The sequence below is a fragment of the Gopherus evgoodei genome, chromosome 7 (assembly GCF_007399415.2).
Source record: "Gopherus evgoodei ecotype Sinaloan lineage chromosome 7, rGopEvg1_v1.p, whole genome shotgun sequence".
NCBI lineage: Eukaryota > Metazoa > Chordata > Testudines > Testudinidae > Gopherus > Gopherus evgoodei.
Genome location: NC_044328.1, coordinates 71,936,156 through 71,961,556, shown reverse-complemented (window position 1 = coordinate 71,961,556; position 25,401 = coordinate 71,936,156). Strand labels below are relative to the sequence as shown.

General features: G+C 45.1%; 1 protein-coding gene across 1 annotated transcript; it reads left to right on the top strand.

Moving 5' to 3' along the window:
• Window positions 1-297: 297 nt before the first annotated feature.
• LOC115655591 (cytochrome P450 2H2-like) lies at window positions 298-25,401 on the top strand. Its single transcript, XM_030571212.1, has 10 exons — window positions 298-418; window positions 5,912-6,054; window positions 7,653-7,815; window positions 12,056-12,205; window positions 18,022-18,182; window positions 19,077-19,253; window positions 19,626-19,767; window positions 21,809-21,996; window positions 23,988-24,129; window positions 24,753-25,401. Exons 1-10 carry the CDS (start codon window positions 325-327, stop codon window positions 24,929-24,931), a joined length of 1,539 nt encoding a protein of 512 aa, XP_030427072.1. The 5' UTR covers window positions 298-324; the 3' UTR covers window positions 24,932-25,401.

Genomic DNA, 25,401 nt, shown 5'->3' with positions numbered 1-25,401 from the left:
TTTGCTACTTCATCAGTCTCTTTTTGTAACTTTTGAAAAGCGTCTATTAATGCATTAGCTGCTTTCTTAAGCCCTGCAGAACTATTTACAACTGCTCTCTCTAGTTCAGCTACCCCCAACTCAGGAATGATTGCACAGACAAAAGAATGGAATCCTGTTTGTCTGACAACTAAGGGATTGGGGCACTGACTATAAATCAGTTAGGTATACCAGGTGGTCTAATTTCCCAGATGTCTCGGTGAATAATCCAGTCCCACATGCATCCTCTCCATGAACCCGTCAGGATTCGGTATGTGGAAGCGCACACCTCCCTAACTGGTCCAAATGCTTGGAAGAAGCACTGTGAATGTCCACACTTCCACTCAGAAAGTGTTCAAATATGTCTTCATGACCATAGATCAGATGGTACTCCTGATGTGTCTGTAAGAGCAGTGGGCCAAGTCTGGTGCTCAAGATCACTGCGAATGGCCATCAGCTGGTCATTCAGGAAATCCTGAATTCCTAAACATACTAGATCCCACTGCAATGCCTTCCCAGCCTCAGTGATATTCAATACCATCTCTGTTAGTAACTTCTGGGTCATAGAACTAAGGGTGGAAATAACATGTAACTTACCAACTCTAGCCTGTACTTGGGTTAGCAGAGCTCCAGAAATAAGGCTAGTGGTCTTTTCTAGTTGGCCTGATTTCTTATTATGTTCTTGGCTTTTAATAATATTCCAAATGGCTGCTGCACTATTGGCCCCATTCCATAGGGATCCGGTCAGGTCCCTCTTCTTCCAGAGAAAATAACCCAGGCCCTCTGTTGTGCTGATCTAATGGCAGCCCCTAGTGTTGTATTAATCACAGTCCATTGATATCCTAATACATATCTTTTTGGTGTAGTACTATATTACATCTGTTGGTTGTATACCTTTAACTAATCTCAGGTACTTTCAAGAGGCATTGACATTAATAGCCTAGGATGGGCTGTATTACAGAGTAACAGGGGAGATGGCAGGGGCAACAAGGTGCCTGTGGTACCTGTCATTTTAAATCCAATTAGGGAGAGCAATACATACTGAAGGATTTATCCAGAACACAGGGCGCAGCCTGTAGAATAAACCCCAAAATCCAATTAATATCACAATCCCAAGCATGGGTCCCACAATTTTTTTTCTGCCAGTGTATAATTCTTTGTTTCTTCACCAGGGTCAGTTTTTAATGTCCTTTCTAGTCAGGAATCCCTGGACTTTGGCAATTTTAGTGGAGTGAGTGTTTCTTCTTCTTCCCCGAAACAGTTGTGGTTCAGCATCCTACAGGGAAGAGGTTACCAGCACATTACCCTGCAATGGTTTTGATTCTTCTAGAAAAATTTAAAGGCACAGTAGATCTGTCAATGGACAAGGGAGAGGTACCATCACTTCATCTTGTACTTTTTCCCTGCTGTCCAGAAGGCACAGTGGAGCTAGAAGAGAAATAGGCTAATCATCAGTAGGAGAATTCTCCCGATGTGGAGGGGTCTTTTTGCAGTGAGAATCATGGGTCCAAGCAGTCAGTCTTTGGCACTTCACAGCAGTGTTGGTAGTTAGCAGGACTTTCCAGCGTGGAGCCAGAGCAGTCTTCCGTTGGTGGACCTTTACATTGATCCAGTCTCTTGATTCCAAGGAGTGGCAGGGCTGCTAGGGTCTTTGGGTAGCGCTTCTTTACCTGTGAGAAAAGAAACCTAACACATTTCATTAGTGCCTGGCAGTGTTTTGCAGATCTCATAGCTGCTTGGGCACATTCAAGCCCCACCCCTTTTCTTGGTTATTGGCCAAGTCTTAGCTGTGAGCAGTGTCCTTGAATGGAGCCAGTGTCTTACCTTCAGTCTGCTAGCTATTATTTTTTTATTTCCAGTTAACTCATTCTGTTCTTTTTTCCTTCTCCCTTTTTGGCTTCTTTTAACCTACAAAGGAAACTTTCACTCTTCACTCATACACCTTTTCCCAACAACGAACACATAAACATTGCCATTATACAGTATATTACTCTTATTATTTAATGTATGCCACATATACCCTTCTACTAAAATAACTTTATTACAGAGCTTTGGAGCAACAAGCCAGGACAAGCACACCCACTTTGAGGAGTTCATTCAGTACAACCTTTAGTCCAAAGGCTTCCCACCATCCCCAACCCTCTGGCTAGAAATCTGAGGTAGCCAGAAGGATCCCATGTACAATATGGGGCGTGGGTTAACCTTTCATGTCCTTGCTCCCAAAAACTGTTGGTATGCAAATTTTAATGACAATTTTTAATTAAAAGATTTGGCCAATGAAGTTTCTTTTTTTTTTTACTTAAGCAAATGTGTTAGACTTTAGTATATCACATTTTCCTGATTTATCCAAAGACTTTGTATTCCAAGTTGAATAAAACAAGTATCTGCATTCCAATCCAACCCCTCTGCCTGATTTCAAACCAGACCATCCCATGAAAACACTAAACACAACAATTCTGGCCATGAGACAAACACCACAAGACAGAACATAGAACACAAAACATAATTTCTATTGTGCCAGTAAATGCATGATACGTTGAATGCTGTTCAGCTGGCATCAGTTTTCTCTGATTATCTGAAAGACAAAAAAACAGAGGTCTACCCCCTTCTGGGCAGTCAATCATTACTTAAATATACAAATACCCTTGTTGATTTCAGGCAAAACAGAGAACTTACCCTGTATTTTCTTGTATTAGTTTCATAGGCAGCCCAGGCTTCAGTGGCTTCTACCTTATCAGTTAGATAATTCGCATTAATACAGATGCTTTCTGGCTTGCTTTTGGATCCAAAGCTATCCACAGCTTAAAGATTCTTACTTTAAAAGGGACACAATTAACTTTACCAGAATTTTGATTGCTTTTTACTTTTAACTCCTGCTTTCAAACACTGAAAGAAAACGTCACTACTTATAGTGCCCCTTAGAGCCTAATAAAATTTAAATTACATAGCACTGTATATATTTCTTTAGCTAACTAAACTAAATTGTTCATAGCCAAATGATTGCAATTTAATAATTTCTTTGCCTGAATTTATTTACAAACATTTCAAAGACACCAAGAACTTTCCTCTTTAGCATTTTACAAAGTTCAACTGCTGTTCCCTCCAGCAACTACAGAGTTAACTTCTCACTCTTCCTTAAATCACTTGCTTGTCTCCCAACAGCCACTTTTATCAACTCAAATCACCATTTCAAGATATTGCCCTGGGTATTTGAAATCACCATGCTTACACTTACTTACTCCTTCCTTCCACTATACCCTCAGAATTTCCAACCTGTTTTCCAATCTCTCCGTCTGTTGCCTGCCCTCCTGGGCCCGATCCTGCTTTTCTCGCTGAACCGTCCCTCCCATGGGCACCAACTTGTTCCACTACCAGTTTAGCTAGGAGGATGGGCTTCTCAACTAGCCCCCACCCTTCCTGGTCTCTTCCCTTAAACATTCTTACTCACAAGACTACCCGAGTCCTCCCTCGTGAGGCTTGCCACCGGGGCAAAAATGCATAGTCCATTGGCGTTTAACTATTCAATTTCCTCTTGACATTCCTTTCTGAACACCAGGTAAAAGTCATTTACTTAACATATAATCCAAACCCCTTTAGAGGGTTTACCCAGAGACCCACCAATCCGTCTGCTGACACTCAAACAGAAAAGAGAATTACACAGAGAACAGAGGGAATTACAGTCTAATCCAGGTTTTTCTACTTCTATTACACTGACCGCTACAGGGGACAGGACAGAAGGATCTCAATTCAACCTCAGAGCTTCCTCGCATGCATGGCTTCCACTCCGAGGAATTACGAACGAGAGGTTCAGTTCCGCCCACACTCCTAACGCCCAAATGTATACAGAGCAGAAAAACAACAGTAACCGATTAAACAGAACAGAACCAGAACCAGATAACCAGATAAGAGGCCCGCCTCTAACCAGAACCAGATAGTATTTCCTTATCCTATTAGGGCTCACCTTATCGGATCATGAACCCCAGGGGCTGCGGAGAAGTGAGGAAGAGAGGTTAAGCACCCCAGTGGTGCCGCTCCTAGTTCACCGCAGCCGTCCGGAGTCCAATGTCCGAGCTAGGAGAATCCCAGCGTAGTCGCCAGAAACTGTTACCGAAATATCGGGTCTGCCTAGCTGAGAGCCAATTAACAGCCTGACAGGGATAAGGAAAAATGCTTTATTCTGCAGAAAAAGGAGAGCCTGTACCTTGGTACAAAAGACTCTGTCTTACACAAATTTCACAAACCTTTTATACACATTCAGACAAAGACCCTTGCGTGTTAATACTTGATTGGTAAGTGTAAAATCTCATGTTCCCCTTATCTGGCTAGTACTGACTGCTTTGGAGCAGGATCTTCCTGCTTTGAGGCAGAGGAAAAGAGATAGTGAAAAAGTTCAGGCTACTGTGTCCATGAGCAGTACTCACCCCTCCCACCTACTGGCCGCTTGTAATCTATTAAGGGGGGTCAGCCAGCTTTCACGATACCTTAACTCTAAATTGCCTGTTTTTCACAAGTTTGCATTTAAAATACCTTAACCCTTCAGTGCCTGGTTTTTGAGAAGTCTAAGTTTCGCTGAACTCAGTGTTCTGGAAGGACACAATTGGTCACTGGTTCTTTTCCCCACTATCCAGCCCGCACAGGTTCATAGACCGACTCTTGAGTTGAAGAAAGTATGTCATTTATTTGCTGCTTCATTTAGTGACCAGTCCATGAAATAGGGCATAGCAGAGGGTTAAATGCAAGTGCATCCCATTTCCAGGTGCTTCCCTTACATACATTGTTACAAAGCTATTCAATATATATTTGTAATCACTTTCTTGCCTAACACTATGATTAGTTTGCTAACTCCTTTTTTTTCTGATACGAGTGGTCACCTGATCAAGTTGTTAGCTCAGCTTTTCACCTGGCTGTTCTCTTTACTTGCCAGACAAGTTGGTATCTTTTCACATGTTCCAACATCTAAAATATACATGCTACATTTTACATAGCCTACAACAATATACTTTGGGACAACCTTAACTATGTATTTACTAAGTTTTTTGTCAATATAAGTATATAACATTTCAGCTAACAGCCTGCCTCCATGCAATATTTATCAAAACTGGAGAAGTCCATGGAAGTCGGGACAGCTTTAGAGAGATTCACTTTATGATTAACTTTTATCCTCTCTGGACAAATACACGAGGAACAAAGGCTGGAGGGGCAAACACATGATATACAAATAAAGTTTCAAGGGAGATCATTCCTAGTTTGATGTCAGGTCTCTTTTGCTGGACCGTGACTAATCTAGTTTACCAAATGGAACTGAGAGAGGCTGTTCGCTCTCATGTTCAGTTCCACCATACAATATATAAAGTGTGGAATCTGAAATACCAGTAAACTCCCTGCTAGAACCCGGAATAATTGCTACATTCTGTAATTGAGCCTTTGGGAGCAACAACTATTTTCCTGGCAGTGTGCATCTCTTGCCTTCTTTTCCTTTCAGCATGGAAAAAGTTGTCTGGAAGTGGGAAGCTGCCACCTGGCCCTGTTGCTTTTCCCATCACAGGAAATGCACTGCAGCTGAATATGAAAAATTTGCCCCCATCAATGATTAACTCTCATCCTCTCTGTACAAATACACAGGGAACAAAGGCTGGAGGGGCAAACACACATGATATACAAATAAAGGCTCAAGGGAGATCATTCCTAGTTTGATATCAGGTCTCTTTTGCTGGACAATGATTAACCTAGTTTACCAGTCAGAACTGTGAGGCTGTTGGCTTGCATACTCTGTTGCATCACACAATATATAAAGTGTGGAATCTGAACTACTAGTGAACTCCCTGCTAAAACCCAGAATAATTGCTACACTCTGTAATGGAGCCTCTGGGAGCAACAACTATTTTCCTGGCAGTGTGCATCTCTTGCCTTCTTTTCCTTTCAGCATGGAGAAAGATGTCTGGAGGTGGGAAGCTGCCACCTGGCCCTGTTGCTTTTCCCATCATCGGAAATGCACTGCAGCTGAATATGAAGAACTTGTCCCAATCAATGTGTGAGGTAAAAATATTTGTTTCTCATCTATTGTTCCATTGTAGGTGGAGGTTAAGCGGAGCCTAGCTCAAGCAGAACTCCGTGAAATGTCTGGCATTTACACAATGCCAATCCCATGTCACTCACCTCTTCATATTGCAATCTTAATTTTCCCCCCAAAAAAATAATCAATCTTGAATGCTAGATATAAACTGTTCATGTTAACCTATGCCTTTTAATATAGGTGTCTAAGTCACAGGTAATCCAGAATATACCTGCCCAGCTTCACAGCAAGATGTACAGACAATCACATTGTGGGGGAGTGGTCTAGTGGGCTCTGTCGAGAAAGGGCAGTCAGACCTGGTTTTTATTCCTACCTCTGCAACAGACTCTGGTTCCATCTACATTTGGAGCTTGCGATCTGATTCCCAGCTCACATGGACAGACTTATGCCATCAAGCTAGTGTGCTAAAAATAGTAATAGCTGCGGAAGCATGGGCTAACCACCCTAAGCATAAACCTACTTGTACCCCTTGGGTATGTATTTGGGGCAGCTAGCCATGCCACTCTCTGTGCTACCGGGGATATGCTACGGTTCTTAGTGAGCTAGCTCAATGAGAGCTGGCATGAGTAGGTCTGCTCAAGTTGGGAATCAAACCCGTAGCCCCAAATGCAGATGTAGCCCATGGGTGCATCCAAGTAAGTCACCCAAGCGCTCTCTGCCTCAATTTCCCCATTTGTAAAATTGCTGTAATGATATTTGCCTGTTTCTCAAGCGGATGGTAATGTGTCAGCTGTAGGTCAGCTTTGAAAAAATGGCTTTGTTCTGCTCCATGCTATTGTTTCACTATAATTATCATCTCAAATACCATCATCTCACATGCGAATGGCAATCCACAGCCTGGGATCTGACAGCCAAGTTGGTTTCTTTCCTTCTGGCTCACCATCACAAATAATAAAAGTTAAACAGGAGAAACTCTGCCCCCAGTTACATCTGTTCACCCTCATTCTTATCAAATCCTACCATAAAGAGTTACAGATATGTAACCCCATTGTGGTTGATTTGCACAGGTGTAATGGATTGGAAATTAGGCAGTAAGTCTATTGGTAATGTAAAAGGGGAAACAGACTCTCATTCCACTCTCTCTCTGGCTCTGCAGGGCTGACAGGAATAAGGAAAAACTGTCTTGTCATTATAAAGTCAGCAGATGTTACTATGAATAAATGGAGGCAGGAGTTCTGTGGTGTTAGAAGTATCATTTGTACACAGTCATTTTTCAGAATAGAACTGAATCGTCATTAGTTAAATAGTGCAAACTGATAGAGCTCACAAATGAAAGGACCTGCATTAATTCCAACTGCTAGCAGGATGAGAAAATTAAATAACACAGATAGAATGATCCTTCTTTCACACTCACTCTTTCCCGCTAGGAAAAACACAGCATTAACAGAACATCAAGATTAGAGAGGGAAGCATAAGTCAGGCAGTTCCCAAGTCTGACTAGTATTATCTTAGCCACATATGAGCTCTTTCATTAATTTGTAATTTGATCTGCTCACATTCTTATTCTTAATTAAGTGGATTTATGTTAAAACGTGCTGGTTTTGTGTGTTAACTTTGACAGCTCAGGGAAAAGTACGGCCCGATTTTCACAATATATTTGGGCTCAGAGCGAGTTGTGGTGCTGTATGGACAGGAGGCTGTGAAGGAAGCGCTGATTGATCAAGGGGACGAGTTCAGTGACAGAGGACATATGCCAGTATTTGAAAGGATGACCGACAAAAAAGGTAAATTTCCAGTAACATCAGCATATAGAGCTGATATTCTCTCTATGTAGGGAACACAACTGAGATAACAAAAGGGGAAGTAGCTGGAGTTTCATTTAGAACAGTAGCAAAGATTGGTTCCATTCCCTGTTACTCCACTAGCTCCGTGACATGAATGGTTGTAACATCTCACTACAGGTGAGAGAGAGGCAGTGACTAGGCCATTGTACAGTAGAAGGGCAAGAATACAGCCAGGAGACTAGAGCTGGAGAGGCCAATTCCCTTCTTCCCCTGCTCAGTGGTGTAACAAGGCCCCAGAGGGCCCTGGTCCAAGAATAGATTAGGAGGCCCCTTTTTCCAATCACAGGCCATAGCCCACAACTTTCCTCCCTCTCCGGCAACATCCCAGCTTACAACTCACCTCATCACCCCCCAAATCCCCTATTTCACCCACACCTCCCACAACTCACCCCACTTGCCCTCAATCCCTCACCCTGACGCTCACTTTTGCTCCCCACTCACCCTATAACACCTCAACAACTGGCCCCCCAGCCCTTCACCTACTTCACCTTCACCTCATCAGATTTATTTTGGCCCAATCCTCTAATTTGTCTAGGTTCCTCTGCATCCTATCCCTACCCTCCAGTGTATCTACTACTCCTCCCAGTTTAGTGTTATCTGCAAACTTGCTGAGGGTGCTATCCTCCAGATTATACAGCTGGGAAGGCTGATGTGCACAGTTGCAACACTCAAACAATAGGAACTCTTCTATATTTACAAATATTGTTTATTAATATATTTAGCCCTGTCACAAACACCCCAGCTCAGTAAGGTAGTTACAGATACTACAGAATGTACATCTGCACATCCATATACTCACACCATCCCTTGTAGAATAACCTGAAATGTTAGCTATCATCTTCCTCCTCACCATCACCTCCCTCATCATCACTGGTGACCATCATTCTGGCACCTCCCAAGGGCTACATCTCGCTCTCTCTCCTACTGCCCCTAGGCTGGGATGCCACTTTTATAATATGTTACGCTGATGCCGCTATATTTGATGCATATTCAATAGGGGATTTCTTCCCTTTTCCTTATTTGTATTTCCTCATCTTACTAATGTTGGGGTGACTTTTTCATATAGCTTGGTACATCAATAATCTCAACTTATTATCATATATGTCCATTCATTACCATGGCCTCTTGTGGTTAGGTATCACATTTGTTGTTTTTGTCCTAACTGGTTATTTTGATTCTTTCCAAGTTCTAAGTTGTGGCGTATCTCTTAAGTTTAAAAGACTCTGGGCTTAGGAAAGCCCCTTTGCCAACCTGCTTTAATGCATCATCTATGTTAAAGCCATACATGGACCTTATGCTTTGGCTCATCGCCATCTATCTAGGTGAAAGATCCCAAACATATTTATGATAACTTTGCCTTAGCTCAACATACAGGACGTCGCCTGCAGGTCCCTTGTGTACAGCCAAAATATACTCTAATATAAACCTATTATAATAAAACAAATAATCAAACCCATAAGAAAATGAGAAATGTATAAGAAAAGATATATAGGCAAGCAAGCAGGCTAGCCTTAGATGTATCTCATGTACCTGTTATGTATGCAGGTTAATTGCCAGGACACTTCTGTGTTTGAATTATTTACCTGAGGTCAGAACTTCCCTTTAAACTCTATTTTCAACTCCCCAAATACTTCGGGTTTTCTCTTGGGCCGTTTATCTGTGCAAAGTTCACAGGCCTCAAACCTTATGTTAACTTGCTGAAGCTAATGTCGTACAGGATATAGGCCTGTAGGTTTTTTGCATTACTTGCATTCTCAGGAATGTCGGGTTCCCATCCAGTCTCTAAGGGGCGTGTTCTCTAGTAGTTACAGACCCTTCTGCTTGTTCTTCCCAAGCTTGACCACTTTTGCCCTGTCCCTTCCAGTCTATATCCCTGTCCCCAGTCCTTTCTCATCCCGTCCCTGGCTCCTCTTCCCAGTCCCATTCTCCTTGCCTTCCTTACTCAGATTTCTCAGCCCAGCCCCAGTCTCCTTGCCCAGATAATCCTATTTCTCCCCTCTGGGCTCCCTGTCCAAGGCCCAGTCTCCCCCCCTGCCCTGATTCTAACTCTGCCTCTTTCTCCCTACCCCCAGAGCCCATCTCCTTGCCCAGTCAGTCCCAATGTCCCCCTCTGGCTTCTCATCATTCCCATCCATCCAGGTTCCTTCTCCTAGTCTCCCCCTTTGCTGACTCTTTTCCCAGTTTCTTTGCCAAGCCAGTCCCAGTTCTCCCCCTGCACCCTGCCTCCTTCTCAGATAGGTTGCCCATCTCCCCTTTTCCCCCTCACACTGATTCATGGTCCCAGTCTCCTTGCACAGCACCTGCTCATCCCCCAGTTCCTCATCTGATCTGAGTTCTCCTTCATTCCCTCCCAACTGGGTCCCAATCCCTCCTGTTTCCCTGGCCATTTCCCAGTCGCAGTCACTCCTCCCAGCTCTCTGTCCCAGTCTCCTGGCCCAATCAGACCCAGGCTCCTCTGCCTTCGCTCGCTCTTAGTTACAGTCTTCTTGACTCCACCCCCCCAGCTGCAATTAGAGGGACAGTCTGGCTTTCCTCTCTAGTCCTGGAATAGAGCATGCTCAGTTGCTTTGTGAACATGGCGCATGCATAGAATGGTCAACACAAGGAGCCGAGAAGACAAAATGTTATGTTATTTTAGCCACTAAACCAGACTGAAAGTCTTGACAGGCCGGATCTGGCCTGCGGGTCCTAGTTTGACCTCCCCTGCATTAAACCCTAAGGTCTCTACTGAGTATGTCCAAACCTTAATGTTCTTTTAACAGTTTTTGGTGTGCAATTCTCTCGGTTTTTAAAATAGCAAATTGAAAAACCAGAATTTCCTTCATATGGCATCATATTGACACCTGCATGGGTCACCAGCAGGGCTGGAACCTTTAGATCCACTGCAAAGACCTCTGCCACTTGAGTTAATGGAGGACCTGATAACAGCAGTAGATTGTCATATTTATATGCGGCCCAGCACTAGGAGCTGAGTGGTGCTGGTGTATGTGCAGTGATGACAATATCTTTGGAGACTTTAACCACTAAATTCTAAGTCTTCACTGACAATGTGAGAAATGTGATTTTTCAAGGGCTTATAGCTTAGTGACATTTGAGTAGTTTTCATGGGAATGGCAAAGTCACACATTGACACACAGGCCAGCCTCTAGCCAAATTTCAAATCCCAGCTCTGACAAATGGGAGTGCTAGAGTTTCTCAAAGAAAAGGTCCCAGCATTTTTTATCATGGGCAGAAAACATATTTTTCCCTAACCTTGTTTGTGGAAATGGCTGAACACTTTGGCTGAAATATTCAAAAAACTTTCAACTTGAGGTACAAAGATAGAAATTTTTTAGCCCAAATGGTTACAATTTGGCAAACTAATGTGTTTCCCAGTTTACTTCTAATTTGTAGTTTGTTCCAGTACATATACTTTGCTCTAATTACTGTGACTGGAAGAATTTTCATTGCTGTGATGGGCCAAGCTCTGTTAGAGAACAAACTACAGGTATTGGACATGTTAATTGTGGCAGGGTGCTGGCTAAGAAACTCTGAGCCAGGCCTCTGTCATATCCACTCTAATCAAGAAAGGGGAATTGGAACGGACTGAGTAAGCCCATGCCTGGCTGGCCTCATTAGCTAGGGGCTGCATAAAGGCTGTCAGGAAGGAAGCCAAAGGGAGAAGGAAAGGGTAGGAGCCAGAGAATAGAGAGAGGGAGAACTCATCACTGCTGGCTGCAAGACTGAAGCTGTTTGTAGCTACAAGGTGGTGGGAAAGTAAACTGTAAATAAAGAGCACCCATGATTACACCAATGCAGAGGTCTCTGGCTGGTTTGTGGGCACAGCAGGAGCAGAAGCTAGAGGGGCCCAGCTGCACCTCATTACAGTAATGAATTATTTTTCTTCCTCACAATTGCTCTGAAATTGCGATGAGTTTAATGTGTATGATATTGTGGTAAATAAACATATCAAACAGATTAAGTACAGAGTGATGACCGTGTAACAGTCTCCCAAGCAGAACACAGATACAAATAAAATTTGAGAACAGGATTATACGACAGGGTTGACTGCTATAGCAGGGGACTGGACTCAGTCCCTCCCAATCTTATGTTCCTATGAAACTTTGAATAAACAACATGTGGGTGGGTTTGAAAGTCTGGCCCCTCCCTCTTTTCTTTCCCATTCTCTTTCCTTTTTCAGGTACTGCTATGGGCAGTGGGGAGCCATGGAAGCAACTACGCCGATTTACCCTCACCACCTTGAAGGATTTTGGGATGGGGAAGAAGAGCACTGAAGAGCGAATCCTGGAGGAAGCCCATTTCCTGGTGGAAAGGCTCAAAAACACTCACGGTGAGGATCAACTTTGTCTGTTGGAAATTACAACTGAAGAGTCAAAGTCTTTCTGTTTTTCATGCTATTGAATATTGAGCAGTGGCTCAGACACTGATATTGGTTCAAACATCTTCTAACTAAAGCCTTTAGCTGCACATAAAACTAACTGTGTTAATATAATATAAAAGTAGGTGGGCAAAGGTCTAAAGATGACCTTTTCTGGCTGTTGTTCCCTACCCACTGATATATGGCCAGTGAGCAAATGGAAGAGGTTTGTCTAGAGTTGGCAGAAGCTAAGACAGTGAACCAGGTAAGAGTGGATCCATTTATCTTCAGTCTGCTGCGTTAATGAGACACCCAAGCTTAGAGGTGCTTATTCTCATTTTCATCTCTGCTACACATCTGATACAAATTTGGCACCTACATCCTATAATGATGGGCTCCCACAGGAATGATTGGAAACCACCGTGTAAATGGACAATGCTTTATAAGTGACCCACTAATTATTACTATTTATATTGCAGTAGTGAGTACAGATCCCAAGATTGGGGCTTTATTGTGTGTGTGCTATAGTAACAGATAGGAAGGACTGTTCTGTGCTGCAATCAGCATACATCTGAAATAGACATGAAAAATAAAAAGTGGAGGAAGGAAGTGTGATGGATCTGCTAAGTAGGGGACTATATGGATGCCATTCTGGCAGACATGCAGGAAACATCTTGCCTGGTGTATTTTGATGGCATCATCACTGGGAGGTCATTTGAGAAGCACCAGCAGAACTTGGGAGCTGTGCTGGAGAGGCTACTCCAAGCCAATTTAAAGGTGAATTCAGCAAAATGCAATTTTTGTGTGTGACAAAGTAAATTACCTGGGGCATATGATCTCAAGGGATGTTGATGGTGAAGCTGTCCAATCCTGATCAGTGCCGAGTCCTGTCACTAAGGAGCAGCGTTTCATTGGTCTGGTTTCATACTACTGGAGAGTCATTATTTGTTTTGCCACAACTGCACAGCCACTATTCAAGCTGGCAGAGATGAGGTGGATGTTTGAGTGGATTAGCCCTGCCAAGAAGCCTTTCTGGAACTAAAGTGGAGGCTCATGTCTGTAACAATACTGGCGTACTGAGATCCCCTGCTACCATCCATTCTAGATACAGATGCCAGTGAAGCTGGTATTGGTGCTGTTTTGACTCAGCCATATGGAGACAAGGAAAGAGTAGTTGCATATGTCAGCAGGATGCTGAACAAAGCAGAGCAGACCTACTCCATGGCTAATGCAGAGTTGCTGGCAGTGGTGACCTTCACAAAATATGTTTGCCACTTCCTGCTGTGGAAAGGATTCCTGTGAAGAACAGATCGTGGTTCCCTAAGGTGGCTTCATAATTTCCATGATGCCCAAGGACAATTGTGCTGGTGGTTGAGACAGTTGGCTCAGTTCCAGTACCAGACAAGACACCTTCAGGGTAACAGTACATGGATGCTGATGCTCTGTCCAGGAGACTGAGCCTGGAGGGCAGTTGAGAGGCGGGTGCCACCCTGAGATAAGAACAAAAGCAAAAAGCAGGATCACACCCAACAAACCAACCAACCAACCAAAGGGGGCCGCCTGCAAGAGGAGGGTGCTGCCCCGAAAAAAGATTGTGATCACAGGCATATTGGCCAGAGAAAAGGGGGCACTCGTGAGAGGCAGGTGCTGACCCCATTATAGGGACATTTGGGGATGGAGAAGCTTATCCAAAGGGTTTGAAATTGATGCTACTGGCCTGGATGGTGCAGGCCACTTAGGGACCACGGGCATCTTCTTATACCTGTGGGGACATAAGACAGATCATCCTACACCCAGAGTATCCCTGGTTACCACTCAGACAAGCCACCCTCTGCAAATGGTAGCTATGATTATTCTGGGAGAGTCAGTCAGTACACCCTTGTGAGAGCAGGCTACTTCTCTGAGTAGGTAGAGGCTCATCAACTGCCTGATCGAGAAGCACAAATGGTTGCTAACCTCACTCCTTGCATATTGACCAATGGTGAAAATTTTGAATCATGCTTATTCTAAAGGGTATGTGACCTCCTTGAGATAAATAAGACCTGTACTACACCTTACTACCCATGGTCAGACAGGCTGTTGGTGTCAGGAATCAGGGGCTGCAGCAGAGTCGGTCTCTGGGAAACCTAACAAGGGCAGCTGGCCTGTTATAGGCTGCCTGATTAGCTACACCACCTGCCTGGTGGGAAGAGACAGCAGACCAGCTCTTAAGTCCAGCTGCAGCAACAGTTTGGCGGCTGCTCAAAGTATTTGCCCATGGTTGTGATAGCTCCTGCTCCTGCCTTGCCTCATTCCAAGTAACCTGACTCTGATCTTTGGCTCCAATTCTTGACTTTTGACTTTGGCTCTGGCACCTGGCCTCTGGATCTGACCCTGGTCTCCTACTCTCCTAATCCTGGCTACCAGCTCCTGCTCTGAGCAGTAGGCATGACCAGCCACACCCAGGTTTCTGCCAGGTGAAGCGTCTGAACTGTACATTTGCAGCTATGTTGTAGATGCCAATCAACAGAAGTGGGACAGTTTTCTTCCCTAGGTCATGATGGCCTACAGGACTAATGTGCAGTCGTCCCTGGGGTACATATCATATAATGTGATGTTTGGGCATGTGACCACCCTCTAGCAGAATTGCTGGATGGGGTAGCCAAGACAGATGAGTATACTAGTCCCCAGAGTACCTAGCACTTGACAGGCATCCTCAGCACTGCTGCCCAAGCAGTAAAGCCTCACCAGGGCCACCTAAAGACAGAAGGAGTCCTGAGATTTAAGGGGGAGTGCCCAGATATACCAGGAGGGTGAACTGGTTTGGATCCACAGAAGGGAAAGGAGTTTGAGTGCTAAGTTGCAGCAAAAGTACAGGTGTTCATACAGGGTGGTCGGCCAGGCATCAGAGGTGTTTTGTGCACAATCCACTGTCCTCAATGAAAACAATTTTGTCCTCCATTACAACAGGCTAAAACCTACTTGGGTCCTTACCTAGCTGAAGATATGATCAACTTCCCACAGCCGGGCCAATAAAATAATTGAGAGCCACAGTCAGCTAAGAGGTTGACTCCCAGAGCAGTGGAGAGGACCAGACCAGGGTGAACATTAGCATGTGTCTCATTGAGTAGTGGCAAACCATCATGTGGCATAGCCAGGTGTGGCCTTATCAGAAGGAACCGAAATGGATGACAAAGAGAACCACCAACAGTGGGAGGTGAACCTATAACAGATATGGTAGAACTAGTACCGGGGAAGGAATTATGTAGTCTGGGCTGAGGCGAGCCAATGAGTGAGCAAAACACAAACGACCCAGTGATATAGGAGGACCTGAGGCTACAGGAAGAGCACAGAGCCCTCTGCTGGCACTAAGACTGCCACATGGACTAGCACTATGTGTGAGGATGCATCCTTCTTAGAGATGGGTCTGCTAAGCAGGGAACTACAAATCCCATTGACCACCTCCCAACTGCACTTGACACTTCCCTTTCCCCTGGTCAGGTAGGGGGAAAGATCCTGAACCAGGATGTGGCCAGGCTATGTTGGAAAGCAGCAGCCACGTGGCAAGAAAGGAGCTGTGGAGAGGTTGTATGCAGAGAGGAACCCCCAGCAACTGTGGACAGAGTTCCATATGGAACAAGTTGCCAGACATTACAGCTGGGGGCAGGTCACTGGTAGGATTGCCAGGCGTCCAGTTTTCAACCAGAATTCCCAGTGGAAAAGGGACCCTAGCAGCTGGTGCTGACTGGGCCATTAAAAGTAGGAGATGGCACTAGGGGCGAGGGCAGTGCACAGAGCCTCCCTGGCCACCCATGCACCTAGGGGCCACAAGGACCTGGTTGCCGCTTCCTGGGAGCCACAGTAAGTGCTGCCGGGACCCCGCACCCCGAACTCCCTCCCACATCCCTGCCCCAGCCCTGATCCCCATCCTACAGCTCAAACTTCTCATCCGTAGCCCCACCCCAGAACCCGCACCCCCAACCAGAACCCTCATGCCCCTCCCACACCCCAACCCCCTGCCCCAACCCAGTGAAAATGAGTAAGAGTGGGGAAGAGTGAGCGACGGGGGTGTGTGGGGGAGTTGGAGCCAGCAGGGGTGGGGCCTCGGGGCAGGGGTGTTCATTTTTTTGTATGATTAGCAAGTTGGCTACCCTAGTCGATGAGGGAGCAACAGCAGCTTGGCAGGGAGCCGGTGCAGAGGGGCCCAAGGAGAGACACTAACGGAGCCTGGCCTGGAAACCTGAAAGCTCCTATTTGCTTGCACAGAGACTGCGCTAGAGAGGGTGCACCAGGCATGAGCCCTGAAGGACTCTGACTCTCGCCTGTACTGCCCCAGGGCCAAACAGCAAGCACTAGGCCTCACTGGGATTTGTAACAGTTTAAGCCTCTGTGCATCTAGTGTATCTGAACCCTTTGCTGCCAGCCTGACCCAATTCCCTTTCACTGAGCCGTGTGTCTGAGTGGCTATTGAGCCCCACTAGGGCTTGCGCCTACAAGACCTAAAGTGCTTGCCTCCGAATCATAGTATGCCTGGGGCAGTATTAGTACCTTGGGGCTTTGGTGTACTCCAGCTCCAAGGAGCCCAAATAATTACAGGATTGTTTCCCCTATTTAAGAAATAGAAAGCTGAGACACAGAGATGAAGTGACTTGCTTGAGGTCACATCTGGGACGTCTGCAGCGGAGCTGGGAATTATTCCCAGATTTCCTGAGACCCAGGCCTTAGCAGCAAACCATCCTGCCTCTTGCAATATTTAATGCAACAATAAGGGCTAAACTGAAGTTGGCTCTTCCCATCTGGTGAATTGTAAGTGGAAGAGGAGAATGCACTGAGACCCTTCCCCACCATTGGTACTACATTAGTGCTGCTGCTGCTGCTGCTGCTGCTTGTGCACCCTGAGCCAAGGGGCAGCTATTGCTATTGGGGATGAGTCAAAGAGAATGGACGGGTGAGGGACATGAGCAGGGGTCTGGTGCATGAAGAAAATGCTGCTTCTGGATGTTCCCCATGAGCACTGTGCTCTCAGGTTAGAGGAGTGAACTCTTGCCAATAATTCCCAGGAATGTTGTGCTGCTCCCTCTGACGCTGCAGCCCCAGGTTAGCTCTCAGTTACCAGCCCCATGTGTTCCTTGTGCTTATGAGGAAGGGAGAACCTGAAACGGAAGCTAAGATGTCACTGGTGAGCCAGTGGGAAATTCAGCCTCTTCGGCTGCATTAGCTGAGCTGTGGGACCTGCTTAGCGCACTCTGAAGGCGGAAAGCAGACCCATCCCCCCTGCTGTTGTGCTGGGAGCCTTTATTCCTTCCCTAGCACAACAACTGTGTATTTGCACTGTATGGCCCAGGCTGGCAGTGCCAAGGGGAGATTGCTGCGCTCTGGGAGTTAATGATGATGCTACACCAACACAAGCAGTGGCTCACGCAGAGCCCTCTGAGCAGGATCTTGTTGTGAAAGGCTTGGGATCTTTCCTGTGAAATGGGATCCAAGTCAGACAGGTGGATGTCAGTCAGAGAGGCACTGATGGCCCCATGTCAGACCAGAGTGTGCCAGGCAGAGAGCAGCAGAACAGACAGAGTTAAACTGATTGCCAAGAAAAAAAAGTGGCAAGTGTTTAATTTAGCATGTGAGAGGTAAGAGGGAGGGATTGGGGCAGCCCTAACCCACCCTCCTCAGAGAATATTGCTGACGGCCCTACCTTGAGTCTTTCCCTGTGGTTGGAGATCCACAACATCTCCATGCTGCCAGTGACTCTGATGCGGAGGGTGAAGACACTAAATTAAAACTGACTCTTTAGTTTGGTTTTGCTCCAGGGCGGCCCTTTGACCCCACCCTCTTCCTCAACCATGCCACCTCCAATGTCATCTGCTCGATTGTCTTTGGGGACCGGTTTGACTATGAAGATGAGAAGTTTGTGACTTTAATAAATCTCATAGATGACATTAACAAGCTCCAGCGCTCGCCTTGGACAGTGGTATGTTCAGGGGTTTATTCTATTCTTCTCCTTCCTATTGGGGGAGGGAACAGAAATTTATTTCTTTAACTATTAATTTTCCATAAACAAGTGTTATTTCAGATTCCCATAATGGTCTCCTTCTGGCTAGGCTGCAGCTACTACCAAACCCAGCCTCACACTTGTTTCTAAGTATTGTTTAAATTCCCACACAAAACACGTCATTAGCTTAGAATTAAATTTGCTTAAAGATATTCACTATCAACATTATTGGTAAAAATCAAGGAAGTTGCCAGTTAAAATGTTAATGTCCACACCAATCACATGTCACATGCCTTATCACATAAGCAACATGACAGTGAATGTGATAACATTTCTCACCTCCAAAATAAACTTTTTTTCAATCCAGCTCACAGCCACTTACCTCCACGCCCCCTTCCTGAAAACCTCACTAAATGTACCAAATGAAGGGCCAAACTGTCTGCTGGCATAACTCATTCGAAATCAGTGGAGTTACACTGGCAAAAAATGTGAGTCTTTTAAATTCAACCTCAGCACGACTAAAGTAAATTTCCCTTTGAAAATCTATAATGTGCTACCACTTGCTAAGAAAATCTGTGTTCAGAGAGTGATTTTTCAAAAACAAGATGTATCTATTGAAGATGGTTTTATTTTGAAAATAATGGAGAGCCTTTTAGCTAATGTAACTGAATGTCCCTTAAGTATTTGTGTGGGATATATATGCATTGGGTAATGGGAGTTGGTAAAGTTTTCAAAGTTCTTCAGAATCCATTTAGAAAATAAGATGTCACAGAAGAGTCTGTGCTGCTGTAGTTAAGTCATTTGAGTAAATACTATGAAGGAAGCTTTTCTGCCCAGGAAAACCAAGATGTGTTTTTCTTTCAATCTTTACAGCTGTACAATTTTTTCCCGACTCTCATGCATTACATCCCCGGGCCTCACCAGAGAATCTTTAAACATTTTGAGGAGTTGAGAAAGTTTGTTCTGGAGAGAGTGGAGATGCACAGAGAGTCCCTGGAGCCCAGCTGCCCTCGAGACTTCACCGATGCTTTCCTCATCAAAGTAAAACAAGTAGGTGCTGGCCGCAGCCCTTCCCCTTTACTGGGGAGTGGGTTATACATATCAGTGATATTTATTTGTCAAGGAACAACAGAGTACGTGGCTTTTCAGAAGCCCCTAAAGGGAGACAAGGAAATTGTAATATAAAGGGGGAAGCCCTATTCACCTCACTCACGTAAAAGCACATTAGTGAACAGAAATGACCCAAAGCACTGCAATAATACTGCTGTAATCTCCAGTACTATGGCCCATTTCTGTCGGATTTGTATAACGATGCCAGGTGGGTCACATTTTGGGTAGAAAATGAGACTTTTTTGGCTTGTGACAATAGATCGAAGGCTTTTACAATCAATTATCAACCATCTGTACCAAACCTTTTTGCAGGAGCAACATAACAGCCAGTCGGAATTTACCACTGAGAGCTTGTTAAACAGAACATTAGGCTTATTCTTTGCTGGAACAGGGACAACCAGTGACACCCTGAAATGTGGACTCAAGCTTCTTATGAAATACCCAGAAATCGAAGGTAACAGTGACACACACACACAAAATGTTAAGTCTTCGGGAGATGTGAGGAGAGCCTGGCTCTATAGATCAGTAAATGTAGGCAGAGCCTCCTTCGTTAAATCATCAGATCACATCTGGCCTGGGTTGGCAGTGACCTGCATGACCTGCATGACTGCCATGCGGTGGATGTTCTTTGGTTCATGTGAAGTGAGTTGAAGATTGTTGGGGGACTTTCTTACTCCAGTTCCCTGCAGGCAGAAGTTCTCATCCAAAAAGCACCAGTACAGTGGGCATTACTTATCCCCATATTGGCCATCTGAGGAGAGGATCCAAAGGCTGAATGGGGCTGTTGTGATTGAATTCCTCTCCCAAACCCAGATCAGTGTTCAGGTTCTCTGATAAGGGAAGTACATGTGTATGTCTACACTACAATTAAACATCTGTGGCTGGCCCAGGTCAACTGGGTCTGGCTCACAGAACTTGGGCTACAGGGCTGTTTAACTGCTGTGTAGATGTTTTGGCTTGGGCTGGAGCCCAGGCTCAGGGACCCTCTCTCTTCCTGGGGTCCCTGAGCCTTGGCTCCAGCCTGAGCCCTAACCTCTAAACAGCCCTGTAGCCTGTGTCCTGCGAGCCTGAGTCAGCTGACATGGCCAGCCGTGGGTGTTTAATTGCAGTGTTTGTAAAAGAGAAGCCTGCCCTGCTCAGGGCTGGTGCTTCCATTTAGGCGACCTAGGCGGTCGCCTAGGCCACCAGGATTTGGGGGGGGGCGGCATTTTGCTGCCCTCTGCGGCAATTCGGCAGAGGGGGGTCCTTCCGTGCTCCAGGTCTTCAGTGGCAATTCTGCGGCAGGTCCTTCACTTGCTCCAGGATCCGCCGCCAAACTGCCCCTAAGACTGGGAGGAGGGAAGGAGCCCCCCGCTGCAGAATTGCCACCAACGACCAGGAGTGCAGAAGGACCCCTGCCTAGGGCGCGAAAAACCCTGGCGCCGCTCCTCGCCCTGCCACTGACCAGGGTGTGTCTGTTCTGTGGGTAACAGATGCTTTCACATTCCAGGACTGTCAAACAGGCCCCTTCCCCCTGAATGAAGGCAAAGTTGTTTTGCCTTTGGATTTAATGGGCTTGTAGAGGACAGGATCATGTAAGGACTTAAATCAAAGCTCTGTTAGTGCTAAAAAAATTCTGTATCCAGTGCTAATTCCAACTTCATATTATCAGGGCTGTCCCTAGCTATTTTGGTGCCCTATGCAGCCCCTCGGGGGAGGGGCTGTGTGGGGCCCTGCCACAGGCCTCCGTGGGAGGGAGTGGGTTGGCCCCAGGCCTCCATGGGGGACGGGAGAGAGGGGGGCTGACCACTTCCTGCAGAAAGTAGAGTGACCTGGTCCCAGCCTGCTCTGCTCCCCTGGTTCCCAGTCTTGGAGGGAGGGGGGAACTGCCCCCCAGAACTCGCCGGTGGCACAGCTGGCAGCCAGAGGAGCAGAGCAGGTTGGGCTGGGTCACTCCACTCACCGGTGAGTACAGGCCCCGACCATTTTTGGAGTCTTTGGGGAGTGCGGGCGGGGCTTGGGCAGGAAAAGGTGGGGCGGAGCAGAGGCAGGGGCCCTAGAGAAGAGCCAGAGCAGGGGATGGAGCAGCACGCAGCTGCGCAGGGCACCAGGAAATTTGGTGCCCCAAATTTTCTGGTGCCCTACACACCTGCATACTTTGTGTATGGTTAAGGACAGCCCTGCACATTAGCAAATGGCCTTGTGGTGGGAGATGCTTTGGGACTCTCTTGCTTAGTAGATATTTAGATGCACTGATGATAATTTTACATTGTGCTCTAGTTAGTAACAGAACCAAGTATAAACAATATCACTGCCCTGTAATTACATTCTTGACCCTTTGTCATAGATACCTAGTACAGTAGTTTCTGTAACAGAAAATTTTACCTGTTTCGTTATATTCCCAATGTCCATCTGCTGAGACTTGTGTTTTGGGGGCAGAACAACAGACTGTTGGGCAAATCCATGGGAATCCTGTTCTTTAGTCTTGGTGTTAAATGTCATTAATTTGATGACAGAGAAGGTTCATGTAGAGATTGACCGTGTGATCGGCCGAAGCCGAAGCCCCTGCATGGCATATCGAAGCCAGATGCCCTACACAGATGCCGTTGTACATGAGATCCAGAGATTCATCTCTCTTGCCCCTCTTGGTGTCCCACGTGCTGTGACTAAAGACACTCGTTTCAGACAATACATTATCCCCAAGGTCAGTTCTCGGTGAAAGAGCCAGTTCTGCGTTCGCGATAGAAATAGTTTGACCAGTTTTTATGTGGTGGGAGTTTTAAATAATTGCCAGGAATGTACCAATTATATTGAAACTTTCTAAGCCTCTGTTTGCAGCTGAACAGACTTTCATAGTCTGCAGGTTAGGGTTTCCATCCAAAAGAAGGTTTGAGAGCCTAGTTGCGTAGCAGTAAGATATGGAATAGTGAATAACTTTAGCAGTGATGTGCAGCTTAGATTTTGGTATCACATCAATGCGTGCAAGCATTCCCCTCTGTTTGGGGGCCAGAAGAGGGTGTTTCTGGGGAAACTTCTTGATACTGTTCGGTCAAATCAAAACAAAATAGTGCATGCAAATGAGTAATGAATGAATAGGTTTAAAAAGGATCAGAGCTCCCCGCACATTTGCCCATTTCTGGAATTGAATGCAAACCAGTACAGATAAATACGCACCACAAAATAAACCACGTTTCAAGGCTGAGGTTTCTGTAAAATTGAGTCGGGTTCTTACTGTTAGTCGGATGATGCCAGTTACTGAGCTCAGTTCAGCCAGCAAGCCAAAAAAAATCAGAAAAAATATTCGTTTAGCTTCTGAAAATATTTGCAATTTGTCAGCAAGTTGGAAAAATCTGGTCTACTTCAGAAATCTTGGTGTGGGTTTTATCCCCCTTCTTTAATGCTTTAGTCCAGTGAACAGGACACTTTCCTGGGATGTGGGAGACCTAGATTTGTACCTCCACTCTGGAGCCAGGACTTGAACTCAGATTTCTCCAGTGAGTAGCCTAAGCACCAGGCTATAGACTATGCTGGGGTGAGTCCTCAATCTCTCTTGCAGAAGCTATTCTGTTTCGTATCAATACTTAAATATTCGGTGAAGCAGGGACTCAAGCGCAGTTCTTCCCCCTCCCAGCTGAGTGCCCTAATCACCAGCATTTAGGTTATTCTGTTCTCCAGTCCTCCTGGTCAAGCTGTTCCACTTTATATTTTCATTAGGCCAAAAATCTGGGATTTAAGAAATGTGAATTAAATTCTTCCCTCTGCTTGATTCAGAGGAGGGATTTGAATCCACATCTCCTGCCTCCCAGGTGAGTGCCTTTCTCATTCTTGCTGGCTCAGTGGATATTTAAATATTAATAAAAAGTGGAACAGCTTCATAAGGACAGATTGAAAGGAGCCTATCCTGGAATATCTGAGAGCTTGGAGGTTAGAATCCTCATTTTGGATGGGGAGAAGATCTGAGTTCAAATTGTTGCTCCAAATTGGGGATTCAAACTTGCATCTCTCACATCCCAAGTACCTTAGCCTCTGGCCTAAAAGTTATAGAAAGACACACACCCCTCCTCCTATGTGTTTTCTGAACTTTTTCCCAGACAAAACTGATTGGGTCAAATTTGCAGATAGTTTCAGATCAGCTGAAACTGCATTTCTGGTGGATAAACTGTATTTGTCTGATAAAATTTACCCAGTTTTAATCTCCACCAAACTCTGAACATGTTGAGCTGTTAAAATGCACCAGAACTCACCATACTCAGGGGCGGGGGTTGCTGACTGTGAGTTTGACTGTAAAATTGCATGGGGCTCTTAGTTTAATTATGAATTATAGGGAAACTGTTGGTGTGATGAATACAGTATCTTGACCAGAAAACCTCAGCTGCTTCGGAGCATCAGCTCAGAGGTGCAAGTGAAACTTCTGGATCTTAGCCAAACTCTCCCCAAACTATGTTGAATTCAGGATAATGATCAGATAGGAACAACCTCTTTGAAGAGGATTTCCCTGTGGATGGGATTTCAGTGGGATTAGCTCTTCTCATGGAATTTTAATATTGCTACTTCTGGCTGAAAACATGAAGTTCAGGAACTGCAAGGAAATGAAGAAAAATCAAGATGGGACCCACTGTCCAGCTCTGAATTTTGAAGGTTTCTCTGCTTTGGATAGTATCCACTTTAACTCTGTTTATATGTTTACTAATTTAGGGCACCACTATATTCCCTGTGCTGCAGTCAGTCCTATATGACAGCAAGGAATTTCCAAACCCAGAGCAATTTAACCCAGGGCATTTCTTGGATGAAAATGGTGCCTTTAAGAAGAGTGACTTCTTCATGCCGTTTTCTATAGGTAAAGTTATCCATGTTTATTTCAGATCTCAGATCTTCTAGCTTTGCCTCAATGATTCTTCTGGCTCACACTGTCTGCAGAGGGTTTTCAGGTGGTCCATGAAGCAGAGTCTCTCACGCTAGTAAAACATCTATCAGTCTTTAAACCGTGTTACTTCCCACTAGCTGTCTGAAGTGACTTTTCGGATGCACTCGACATACTCCTCTCTTTGCTCTTCTTGGCAACTTCATGGTTTTCTGGTGTCTGTCTGGTGTAAATGAATCCATGATCAATTATTCCTTCATCCACCTGTTCATGATCCTGCCTGCACCTCCTTACTTGTTACTCAATAACCACCACATTACTCTCCCTTTAACACTTATTAGCTAACTTGGGAAGCGCAGAAGCTATTCCTCATATCCCACATCTTCCCAACCCTCTCCCCAAACTGGATTTAAAAAGACCACTTTATATATGGAACTCAAACCTTAAAACAATCTTTGAATGGCTTCTTAAGCCCAAATTGCTTTCCTACCATCCTGAACTCAGAGTGACTTCCATTATCCTCCATCCATAGAAACAGCATGTAAAGTGCAGGAAAGAAAGATCTCCAATATCTCTTCAATATTCCTTTTTCATTGCAGGGAAACGGAGTTGCTTGGGAGAGGCTCTGGCTCGGATGGAACTGTTTTTGCTACTGACAACGATTTTGCAGAACTTTACCTTGAAATCTCCCATTGACCCCAAAGATATTGATATAACTCCAATGAGTTTCACCTCAAATATCCCAGTGTCCTACCAGCTCATTGTTATTCCTCGGTAAATACCTTGAAAAGTCACCTCCATTTCCTGAGGTGATTAATTTGATGGTCTGTGATCTTGAATTCCTTAATACAGTGACAGAAATTAACTAATTGCCGTGAAATGCACAGACAAATTAGTCAACTTTTTAAGTAAATAGGATTTAACAAAATTAAGTGTTATACCATAAAATAACTGTATGGCAGATACAATAATCCTGCAATGTTCTCAAATGGGCTCAGGTGTGAATTTATTCTCAACATATGCTGGGTATGTTTTCAGTTCATTTGTGGTGTAGTTGACAAACATGAAAGGTTCTTTGACATCTGTAAAGGCTGCTCTGTTCACAAGGAGCTAGTAACAATGTCCAGCATTTTAGGTCTGTTCAGCCAATGATAGTGAATTATGACAATGACGTTCTGCTTCGATGGGGAGAGTTTCTGTGGTAGGGGGACTGAACTGGAATTCCCACTCCCCACTTTATCCAGTCAG